This window comes from Choloepus didactylus, chromosome 17 (assembly GCF_015220235.1).
Source record: "Choloepus didactylus isolate mChoDid1 chromosome 17, mChoDid1.pri, whole genome shotgun sequence".
NCBI classification, from domain to species: Eukaryota; Metazoa; Chordata; class Mammalia; order Pilosa; family Megalonychidae; genus Choloepus; species Choloepus didactylus.
Window position 1 is genome coordinate 1,349,441 of NC_051323.1, and position 12,946 is coordinate 1,362,386.

Below are 12,946 nucleotides of genomic sequence, written 5' to 3' on the forward strand. Positions count from 1 at the left end.
CTATTTTGTGTATCTCCTTTGCCAACTCACACCATGGACTGTTGGTGCCCTCTTAATTACTGGAAATGGTCATTAGTGACTTTGAATCTAATCAGAGTAAAAACAAATTGTAAAAGCCCATTTTAAGATTCTGTTTCTCAAGAACCACTTCTGGTACCAAGTTGTATTAGTTACAACTAATAGGAAAACAGAATCAATGAGAGATATATATGAATATAAGATTTATAAAAGTGTCTCACAGAACTGTGCATATGCATGAGCCCAAATTCTGTAGAGTAGGCAGCAAGCTAGCAACTCCAATGAAGATGTTTAATGAACTCCTCAAGAAATGAACTGGCAACTTTGATGAATGTATTCAATGAACTCAGGAAATGAACTGACAACTTCAACAAACTCCTCAGGATATACTTCACTGGGCAGTCAAGGAAGAAAAAGTGAAGGCCCTCTATCTGTCTCACTTAAAAGTCTTCAACTGATTAGTTGGATTAAATCCAGCCAACTGTATTCTCTCATTGTGGAAGACATGCCCTTCATTGATGTCATCAGTCACAGCTGCAGCCAACTGATTGATGATTTAATAAACCAACCTGTTGGCTTATTAACCAACCACAAACATCCTCACAGCAATGGTTAGTGGGCCCATATCAGTAACTTCAGCCTAATCTCAAGTCTGGTGCTTGCTTGACCAGACAGCTGGGTACCAACACCTGGCAAAGTTGACACATGAACCTAAATGTCACACCAAGTTTTAGATGACCAAGTTTCAATGACTATTCCTCTATGCTTGGGGATACATCCTCCAAAAACAGCTATGGCATAAATTTATGTGCTACTAAGCAGTCAAGTAAAACTAGGAATGAAATTCAGTAACCTCCCTTAATGCCAAGGGCTGCTTCTAGCAAAACCAAAACTCAATGGATATTTCTCCATGCACCATCTAGAAATAGATTTCCAAGAATCTACAGCCACCAATTGCCCAATCCAAGTGCCATATCCTGCTTACAGCTCTGTCAGGAATTTGCATCACTGAAGAAGAAACAAGCAGGGCCCACAAATGAAAGAAAACAAGTCCTGCCCATGCTCACAAGACATCCACACTCACTCACCAACCTGTTTTCCTCCACAGCCAGCTGCTGTTGGGGTCCTGGCTGTCCAGGGCAAGAGAATCTCCTATCCAACTATCAGAAAAAAGTGTCTTTCTTGATCATAGAGCTGAGACTCACAAGTGTCTTACTTTAGAGGTCCAGGAATCCAACTAGCACCATGTCATTCAGATGTTTTCATACCTTCATGTTTGCCAACCTGAAGAGGGAGCACTCCCCAAATATGGGTTTTTTTCCTCAGTGCAGCTAATAGAAGCCACACTGAACCTGGCTGAAGAGGAAAAGATGGTTTAATTTAAGCTGATGGGAAGACAGGGGAAGCTTTCCCAAATCTCTTTCAAATTTTAGAACATTTTGGTCACTATCTCCCCAGAAGGAAACCTCATAACCAATAGTACTCTGCATTTCCACTGAAATCTTTCTTTCCTAGACAACCACAGCTATACCGATTTCCTCCACATATTTGTCTATTTTTGTCATTTCATATAAGGGATCATGCAATATGCAGCTTTGTGTCTAGCTTGTTCTACTTAACATAATGCTTTCTCGTTCATCGATGTAGCTTGCATCAATACATCATTTACTTTAAAAGCCGATAATATTCCATTGTATTGATATGCCAAAATTTTTAATCCATTCATCAGTTGAAGGACATTTATACTGTTTATTTTTTGACCTGTTATGTTTAATGCTACTATTTACAGTCATGAACAAGTGTTTTGTGGAGATACATTTTCATTTCACTTGGGTAAATTTCATTTCATTTGGGTAGAATTGCTGGGTCATAAGGTGACTCTACATTTAACTTTTTGAAGAACTGACAGAGTGTTAGCCAAAGTGACTTCCTTCTTTTATGCTTCCAACAGAAGTTATGACAGTTGGAAAACTCTACATACTCACCAAGATTTATCAGTTCTTGTTAATGGTAGCCATCCCACTGGTGTATGTTAATCAGGGTTCTCCAGAGAAAGACAACTAACAGGATATATATATATATATATATATATATATGTATATATGTTTGTGTGTGTGTGTGCATGAGGCAGACAAATCAGGACTCTGCAAGGCCAGCCAAGGAGGGAATGTCTAATAAAAATGATATTCAAGTCTTGAGTCTGAATTCCTTAATGTACTAGGATGCTGGAAATTCAGGTAAGAGTTGATCTCTGGAATCATCAATTCTTAATGTCAAGACCTATGACTGTTTGGATAAGGCCTACTCACATCATGGAGGGTAATCTCCTTTATTTAAGGTTGACTGATTATAGATATAAATCCTTTCTACAAAGTTACTACCATAGTAAAATTTACACCAGTGTTTGACAAGACAAGTGGACACCAAAACCTTGCCAAGGTAACATGTAAAATTAACTGTCACAGGGAGTAAAATGGGTTTTTATCATGGATTTGATTGCCTTTCCCTGACTATGTATGAAGTTGGACAAATTTTTATATATTTATTGGCCACTTGTGTATCCTCTTTGGAGAAATGTCTATCAGATATTTCCCCACATTTTTAAGTGGGTTAGTTTTTGTTTAACTGTTGAGTTTCAGGTGTTTTCAATATATTCTATAAATCTCATCAGATTTATGATTTGCAAGTATGTTCTTCCACTGTGTAAGTTGTCTTTACATTTTCTTGATGGTGCTCCAATATAATCACAAATTTTAAATTTTTAAAAAGACAAATATGTCTATATGTTTTATTTTTTTATGTGTTTTGTTGTCATAATTACTAAAACTTGTGCCTGGTTGCTGTGCATTTGGGGTTGGGACACCACTCTTAAGCAATTGGCTTTCAAATTTCCAATATTGGAGTTTCTCAAGGATAGTGGTGGCTACCTATAATTTGTATATTCAATAATTTTCTGTCCCTGTAACTTACTTTAGAATGATAACGTTAGCATCAACAGACAGAACTATGCAGGAAACAGCATCTACCATGTGTTCATGACTAAAATGCTATAGAAAAATAAGGAAAATTTAATTTACCCAAGCTCTGTATTAAAGAATGTGTTCTATTCTACTCAGAGTTTCCTTATGTGAGTTCCCATCTTTCAAAATACAATTTTAGGCTTACTTTTGGAGGCCATCATATGATTCTTTTCTATTTCATGTCTGGAAACTATTTGCTGCCTGCATGACATGGATGATCTCTCTGTTCCACATTTTGTCTTTTTCTAAGTAAGATGGTTCTTGGAGTCATTTTTGTGTTTTCATCCAGGTAAGATTCTGCCAGGCTTCTCTCATAGTTCCCAAGCAAAGCCCATGGTGCCCAATATGGGTACAAGAATAATACAGCAAGTACAGGAACAAACACATCAATTGGTAGGGAAAAAAGGAAATATAAAAATTGAGTCCATAAGTGCTAGACATTGTGCTTAGAGTCTTCACTTGATTTTCTCCACAATCCTGAGGCTTAAGCACTGCCACCTCCATTTTTTCAAGCAGAGAAAGCAGAAATTTAGCATGATTGAACAACTGCTCAAGGAACTGGCAGCAGGCCAATTCCTTCTGACTTAGAGACCCTGTTATTTTCTTTACACACAAAACTCATCTATTGGGTCTCAAAACCTGTTCTACTCAGGGAAAATCTTACTGGGAGAATACTACTGAGCTTCTTACAGATAAATTGGCTCAAGGGAATATCAAAGATTATTGGGCAAGGGAACCAGGAACTTATGTCTCAAGCACAGCAGTGAGGGAAGGAAGGAGAGCTTGAAATATGTGGGTTCTTTTCCATGCAGGTACCAGTAGAATTTTAGCCATCTGATGCTTCTTTCTCACACTGTTCTCCCTCTTTCATTCTCTCATTACCTTTTCTATCTTCCTTCTTCTCCCCAGACCTTGTGCATGGTCTGGAAACTGTTGATCCCATTGCTCTGCTTTGTGTAGGCATTTGCTTGTTCTTCCCTCCCTAGCCTACAAGTGGCTGTGAGTTTTCAGAGATGTATTTGGGGAAACTCATAGACAACTAAAGGGCAGAGTGAGGTGCATTGTATGCATGGAAAGAGGCTGAGGGTCTAAGGAAACTGCAGTAGATGCCTGCATTCATGTCTATGATGGCACTGCCATCCAAAACCTTAACATAGGAGTGACAGTCTCTGCCCTGCCTCCTTTACAGGATGTTGTGTGCAGAGGACATAATGGATTAGAAATCCCTCTACAAACAGTAGTGTACTAGCAATTTTCCTGTACTTTATTTCTCTTATCTTTATTCTAACCAATAAAGAGCCTCATTTACTTCTAGTTTTATAAAGAAATATGTAATGCAAAATAAATATTCCCCCATTCAGACCCCCAGTCTGAATTTTAGTCTAGAGGTAAACACTGTAATTATTTCTTGTGCATTCTTCTGGAAATTTTCTACTTGAAATGCAACTATATAGGCTTTCCTCACAGGTATTGGGGGTTGGAGTCCAGACCATCATCATAAAGCAAGCCACATGATTGTTTTTCTTTTCCAGTGCATATAAAATTTAAATTTCCACTATAGTGTGGTCTGTTAAGTGATCAATAGCATTATTTCTTTAAAAATATACATTCCTTAATTTAAAAATATTTTCTTGCTAAATATGCTAACCATCATCTGAGCTTGCAGTGAGGTGTAATCTTTTTGCTGGTGGAGGGTCTTACCCCAGTGCTAATGACTGCTGACTAATAAGGGTGCTGATTACTGAAGATTACTTAAATAATGAAGGGGCCACATTGATTGATTCTTCCTTTCATGAAAGTTTTATCTGTAGCATGTGATGCTGTTTGGTAGCATTTTAACCACAGTAGATCTCTCAAAAGAGGAGTTAATCCTTCCAAATTCTGCCACTGCTTTATTAACTAAGTAGGTATAATATTCTAAATCCACTGTTATCATTTTAACAATATTCACAGCATCTTTACCAGGAGTAAATCCCATCTGAAGAGATCACTTTCTTTGCCTACCCATAAGAAGCAACTCCTCATCCATTCAAGTTTGGTCATGAAATTGGAGCAATTCTGTCACATCTTTAGGTTCCCAATCTAACTCTAGTTCCTTTACTATTTCTACCACATCTGCAGTTACTTTCTCCACTGAAGTCTTGAATCTCTCAAAGTCATCCATGTGGTTTGAATCAACTTCTAAACAATTTTTAGTATTTATATTTTAATCCCCTCCCCCAAATAACACTATTCTTAATGGTGTCTAGAATGGTGAATACTTTCCAGAAGGTTTTCCATTAAGTTTGCACAGGTTCATCAGAAAAATCGCTATCTATGGCAGCTATACCCTGATGAAATCATTTTTTATAAATAAGACTTGAAAATTGAAGCTGCTCCTTGATCCATGGGCTGCAGACTTGGTGTTATGTTAGCAGGCATGAAAACAACATTAATCTCACACAGCTCCATCAGAGCTCCTCAGAGACCAGATATATTGTCAATGAGCAGTAATATTTTGAATGGAATATTTTTTCTCTGAGCAGTAGGTCTTTACAGTGGGCTTAAAATACAGTCATACTTCAGTTTTCCCACTACATTTTATCTCACTCCTATTTTAATTGCATTTTTTTAAAAAAAAAATTGAACAATTTTGGAAGCCCTATATTAAGCAGGTCTATTTCTATCATATTTCCAACAACATGTTCACTTTGTGTCTTTGGGTCACATTTTAATGAAGTTGTGTGCATTTTTCAGACATCATGCTATTGTATACTCTATAGACTGCAGTATAATATAAAATAATTTTTATGCTCTGCTAAACCAAATAACTTTTGTGACTCACTTTATTGCAATATTTGCTTTTTATTGTGGTGGTATGGAATGAAACGTGAAATATCTTTGAGGTATGCCTGTATTTGGTAAACCATATGTAAAGGGATGAGCTCTCCCATCTGTCATTTATAGAGCAGAGGCAGAGCAGATCTAGCATAATTCTCTAAGGGCCCTAGGATTTTCAGAATGGTAAATAAACATTGGCCACAAAGTAAAGCTACCAGTTACATTAGCCCCTAATGAGAGAGTAATTCTGTCTTTTGAAGCTTTGAAACTAAGCATTAACTTCTCCTCTCCATCTATGAAAGCCATGGATGGCATCTTCATCCAATAGAAAGCTGTATGATCTACATTGAAAATCCATTGTTAGGAGAGGCCACATCCATCAAAAATGTTAGCTAGATATTCTGGGTAACCTGCTGCAGCATCTACATCAGCATTTGTTGCTTCACCTTGCACATATGAATATGGCTTCTCTCTTTAAACCTCATGAACCAACTTGTGCTAGAAAGGAAAACCAACATTTCTTCAGCTTTTTCTCCTCTCACAGCCTTCAGGGAATTGAAGAAAGTTTGGAATTTGCTCTGGTTTAGGCTTCAGCCTAAGGGAATATTGTGGCTGGCTTGTGCCACTCTCCTGACCAGTAAAACGTTCTCCATATTAGCAATAAAGCATTTTCACAGTCTTTTAATTTGTGTGTTCACTTGAGTACTATGCTTAATTTCCTACAAGAACTTTCCATTGCATTCACAACTTGCTTAATCATTTGGTTCACAAGGCCTAGATTTCAGCTTATCTCAACATTCAACCAGACTACCTCGATATACTTAATGTCTAGCTTTTGATTTATAGTGGAAGACTTGCAGATCTTCCTTCCACTTGAAAGCCTAAAGGCCATCAGCATGTTATTCATTGGCCTAATTTCAATATTGTGTATTAGTGAATAGGGAGATTCAGGATATAAAGACTAGGAAATGACTGGGATGTAAATGTTTTTATTAAAAGTGAGGGGAAATTGAGAATGCGTGATCATGAGAAGGCATGGAGAAACTTTTATTTATGGAGTAGTCCAGATGGACTAGTGATGAAATCTCAAGATGAAATATGAGTTGGGCCATTTTTTAAATTTTTATGTCTATTTTCAGAGCACTAGGAGAAGAAGTCACTAGAGTAATTTGAAGTCAGTAGGCTAAGATGTCAGAGAAAGTGAGTGTTCTCATTTACTAATGCTGCCAGAATGCTAAATACCAGAAATGGATTGGCTTTTATAATTAGGGGTTTATTTGAGTACATAGTTACAGTCTTAAGACCATAAAGTTTCCAAGGTAAGGCATCAAAAATTGGGTTCCTTCACTGGATGATGGTTAATGTTGTCTGGAAAACCTCTGTTAGCTGGGAAGGCACATGGTTGACATCTGCTCTGGAGTTCTGGTTTCAAAATGGCTTTCTCTCAGGATGTTACTCTCTAGTCTGTAGCAGTTCTTCAAAATATCACTCTTAGCTGCTCTCAGGTTGTGTTTCAAAATGGTGTTCTCCAAAGTGTCTCTTTGTCAGCATCGTGGGGGCAGATTCCAGGCTAGTACCTCCAAAGCATTGGCAAAACTCTGCTTTCAATGGCCATCTTCTACATGTCTCCATAACTTGCACCTCTAGCTCCTTCTGTTTGCCAGCTGTGGATCCAGTGATTTAATTAAGTCCCACCCTGAATGGCTGGGGTAACACCTCCCTGGAAATTATCCAAACAACCATCTTGCCCACATTTGATTGAGTCACATCTCCATGGAAACACTCAATCAATAGATTCCAACTTAATCAACACTAAGATGTCTGCTTCCACAAGAATGCATCAAAGAACATGGCATTTTGAGGGACATAATACATCCAAACTAGCACAGTGAAGAGAAATAAAATTATGAAAATGAGGTCCTGGTTCAATTCCTTAATTCCATATAAGGATTTACTTGTAGGGAGATCAATGGTGATGTAAGCAAGATTCATTTATGAGTAAATCATTGCTTGTCTAAGTATGCCAAAAAACTTGGAAGGTACTAAGTTTAATTGTTCCAGATTCTCTATCTCCATCAACTTTTTCATTTTCTTCATTGGCTGTGACATTTCTTCCTTTCTCAGTTTGTCAAGATAAGAAAAGGAGATCAGTAAGTTGAGAGAAAATTGATTCAGAAGAGGTTATTTTCAAGATGGAACAGATAAAAATGATTTTAGATGATGAGGAGATGGACTGTGAAAAGAGGGAGGGGTCTTAAGATGGCTGCTGGGTGGCCAGTGACTAACTGATGAAGAAACTGACAGTCAGATACACTAAATGATTTCCTCATGTCACTAGTGGGTGGTGGAGTCAAGATTCCAGTTGGAGCCGTTAGATGCCAGAGCCTTTCCTCTTAATAAACTGAGAGAATATTTTGGTGAGGATGTTTCACAGAATCAACAACTGTTGAGACTGAACCAAATCTGCAAAAAAAGAAAAGATGTGGAGTGGGCTGCTACCTCCTGGCCTAAATGAAAGTGATGTTGAGTCAAACTCTGAAGATGAAGCCATAGTAGAGAACTCTGGATTTAACTTACAGGAAGATAAAGAATATCAGGCCACTAGAAAATTAGAAATCTTAGAGTTCCCTACAAATGGACCAAAAACTGAAACAGAGGCAAATGTAAATGCATATGAAGAGTGTCCATCTGGAATTTCATTAAATATGTGGAATAAATTTCAAGAATTGCATAAAAAACATTCAGAACAGGAAAACTCAGCCTCAAGATTCAGGAGGAAAAAAAGAAAACACTCCAGGAAAGATAAATTGAACAATGGAGAGACATCTCATAGTGAACACTTACCAAATGAAATCCAGTGGAAGGAACTCACTCAGTATTTTGGAGTCAATGAAAGGTTTGACCCCCCTGTAAAAAAGAAAAAAATTGAGAAGTCAGGTCTTGAAAAGAGCATAGACCAGGCTGTGGAAGAGTGGAATATTGAGAAAGCCGAGGAACTCAGCAACCAGCTAGCTACTCGAGAGCTTGGTGTAAAAATTGCCAAAGCTGTTGCCTGCCACAATTTTGTAAAAGCCAAGAAGGCTGCTGAAAATTCACAGGTTGTTCAGAAAAAGAAGAAACTTGCATGGGGGTTTGAAGCAAAGAAGAGATGGGAAACCAAAAACAACATGGAATATATGTAACTTGCCAGGGGTCTTGAAGACATTTTCTAGACCTAAGTGCTAAATTTACTGAAAATACTTTGCTGCTTATGTTAAATGTCAGGAAATTGATAAAAGATGAAAGATGCATAAAATTTGGGAGTTGATTATCAAGTCTTTTCAGTCTTTTTCTAAGGGGTTTATCCTATTGAAGTGCATGAAATGGAGCATTCTGTTATTTATATGAGAAATCTAAGCATGTATGCAAGAAAAAATGAAAGGAGCTTTATTATTTACTTGTATAACTTTACAGTATAAAATCAATTTTACTTTTTATCCATTTGGTATAGCATTACCAATGAACTCCTTGTACTTTTGTGTCTGTACTGGTTTAACTGTACTTATTCTAGAATTTTTGTTTTTAAGATTGTTATTTGTTTATAATGGATTAGTAATAAGTGCAAGAAAGTCTCAGTTGATGCTGTTTTTACAAATGACTTTATAATCACCTTAATTTATAAAATTATTGACTCTATTAGAGGCAGTAGAATTGATATGTCACAGTCATTTGGTAAAATCAATTGATTAATTTTCATGTAAATCCAGATAAAATATTTCAATAAAGAAAAGGACAGACTTGTATTTGGAGGGTGATTTAAATTCAGCTCTGCCTGGAAATGTCTTCCTAAATATCTCTCTCAGCTGTGTCATTCTTTAAATAAATTATGAGATGGTTCTTAGATGAGAACACTGTATTAAGCAGACAGTTATAACTCAGGACAATTTAACTTTGCACTTTCTAAGAACATGGTTTGATTGTGTTTATTCCTCTTCCCTGTTGCTCCTTAAAAGATGGAATAGATTAATCAGGACAAAGAGAGGACTGATAGCATGAGACATAGTCTTCAGTAGTTGTGCATTTCAGTCCTAACTGGAAGGGGCTTTGAGAAATCATAGCACAAGCCAGCAAGCAGGTTGTGATTTCTTTGGCAGTCCCGTGGTATTTTGGCAACCTCCTGGTCTTAGTGCTCAACAGAGGTGAAGAACTGCTTGTCATGGGTTTCCTCAGTTCACCTTTCCCTCAGCCTTCTTCAGAGGTTCTATTGTCTAGCTAACATGAACTTTCTCTGGGTTGATAAAATAAATTCAGGAACATATAAAATGAGTCATGATTATAATTATTACTATTTTATTATTTTGGACTTATAATAGTAATAACATACTAATTGATGGCATGTTTAATGTTTCTGTGTTCTGGAATAAGTGAATAACTGATTGCTATTTAAGAGACCAAAACTCACATCTTGTTTCCATTTTAGTTTTGAGAAAAACCAGAATTGAGAAAATAAAATTTTACAGAATTCATCATGAAAAAAAAAAAAAAAAAAAGGGAGGGATTTCTTGTATAGAAGACTAACTTTTTGATGAAGATGAAGATCCAAGATGGCTGGAAAGGTGGAGGCTGGGCTCACTTTTTCCCAGAAAAAGAACTAGGGGACAGGCCAAAATTGCCTGCAATAATGGAACTGGGACTCTGGAGATTGGGGGAAGGGTTCTGCAAAACCCAAGAAAATGCAGAACAGAGAGGTGCAGAAGCTGTGATGAGGTCATGAGTAACTTCTTCAGACATTGCTCCTGAATCCTATCCCCCACCCTGAGGACAGAAAGAATCTGTTTCTCCAGCTTCTGTTTCTTTGCAACTCCAGACTGAATGGGCAGCAGAGGTCCATTCTACAAGGGACAAGATGGGATACGATCTACTGTGGTATGAGACCTTGGCCAAAAAATTGGATTTTTTGGGAACACTGGCAGCTTTAACCCACCCCACATGGCTGGCTAGGCCATCCTCTGGTGCCAATAGCTAAAAATAGCCTGCCTTCATAGGGCTGAGCAGTATAGTTATTGTTGAGCTCCATCTGCTTGCAGGGGAGGAAAGTTCACCCCCAGGGAGACATCTAAAATGCTTTTTGGGTGAAGTGGGACATATGATTGCAGACCAGGAAAGTGCACACTTGGGGAGCAGAATAAAGGACATTTAGGCATCTTACCAAATTTTTCCCTGGGACTCTGAGGAACTGGAACAAGCCTCCCTTGTGGCTCCCTGTCCCAGTTCTAGTTGGATAATACTGATGAAAGAAGTGACAAAGAAGAGCATTCACAAAAAAACAATCAACAACAAAAGCTTTGACAAGAGAGAATCTGGCCATCAAAGTAAAGTCAGCAAGTTAATACTATTCTCAGCCTGAGCAAAAAATTATGAAACACATCAAGAGACAAGAAATGTCACCCAGTCAAAGAAACAAATCAAAAGTCAGAGGAGACACAAAATCTGGAAGAATTAATCAAAGGTGTTCAAACAAGTCTCCTAAACAAATTCAACAAGGTGGCTAAAGAGATATAGGATATTAAGCAGACACTGGGTGAGCACAAAGAAGAATTTGAAAGCATGCAAAGATAAATAAAAGATGTTATGTGAAATAAAGGCACACTAAGTGAAATTTAAAATACACTAGTACACAACAGCAGATTTGAAGAGGCAGAAGAAAGGATCAGTGAGCTAGAAGACAGAGCATATGAAGTCAAACAGACAGGAAAATACATTGAGAGAAAATGGGAAAAATTGAGCAGGGTCTCTTGAAATTGATTGTGCATACAAAGTGTACAAAGTTTTACTTCATGGGTTTCCCAAAAGGAGAAAAATAGGGAAAGGGAGCAGACGGAAAACTTGACCAAATAATAGCTGAAAACTTCCATATGCTTATAAACGGCATTTACATCCAGGTCCAAGGAGAACAACCAAATGAAATAAATATGAATAGACCTACTCCAAGATGCATAATAATCTGAATGTCAAATGCCAAAAAGAAAGAGAGAATTCTGTAAGAAGAGAAAAGCAATTCATTATGAGCAAGGGGTTCCCAATGACTAAGCACCAATTTCACATCAGAAACCATAGTGGCAAGAAGACAATTGCATATATTCAAGGTATTGAAAGAAAAATGTTGCCAGCCAAGATTTCTCTATACCAAAAACTGTTCTTCAAAAATGAGGTAGAGTTTAATATATTCAATACTAAGCAGTACCTGAGAGAGCTCACTAGTAAGAATGCTCTGCTATAAGAAATATTTAGATTATACTTTCAGGCTGAAAGGAAAGGACAGGAAAGAGACCCTTGAAGGAGAGTGTAAAAATTGAGATTATTGGTAAGTGTAATTAAAGGGTAAAAAAAGAGGCAAAATAAGGTGTGACACCTAAATGGCAAAGGATGAAATAGTGGAAGTAAGTACTACCATTACAGCAATAACATTGAATGTTAATGGACTAAGCTACTCAAAAGACACAGAATGGTTGTATGGATTAAAAAATATGAGCCATCTATATGCAGTGTACAAAAGGTTCACCTCAGACCCAAGCATACAATTTGGTTAAATGTGAAAGCTGGATAGATATTCCAGGCAACCCACACATAAAAAAACCTGGGTAGGTATACTAATATCAGAAAAATTGAACTTTAAATGCAAAGTTTTAATAAGAGATTAAAAGGACACTATATATTAATAAAAGGGGCAATCCACAAAGAAGAAATAGCAACCATAAATATATGCATCTAAGGAGGGATAGACTAGCAAAACTGAAGTGAGTAATGGCTGGATCTACAATAGTTGTTTGAGACTACAATAAAACTTTCAGATCAATAGATAGAAAGTCTAGACAGAAGATCAATAAGGAAATAGAGAAGTTGAATAATTTGATAAATGAACTAGATCCAACAGACCTATACAAAACAATGCACCGTAAGACATCAGGATATACATTCTTCTCAATTGCTCATGGATCATTATCCAGCATAGACTACATGTTGGGTCAAACAACAGGTCTTAAGAAATTTGAAAAGATTATAATCATACAAAGCTCTTTCTCTGATCATAATGGAATTTAGCTGGAATT

The 12,946-nt window shown here is 37.1% G+C and overlaps 1 protein-coding gene across 1 annotated transcript; it reads left to right on the forward strand.

Moving 5' to 3' along the window:
- The first annotated feature begins 8,317 nt into the window (after positions 1-8,317).
- Positions 8,318-9,054, forward strand: LOC119512860 (protein FAM204A-like). The gene has a single exon (XM_037807633.1). It carries the CDS (start codon positions 8,339-8,341, stop codon positions 9,038-9,040), a length of 702 nt encoding a protein of 233 aa, XP_037663561.1. The 5' UTR covers positions 8,318-8,338; the 3' UTR covers positions 9,041-9,054.
- The last annotated feature ends 3,892 nt before the right edge of the window (positions 9,055-12,946 follow it).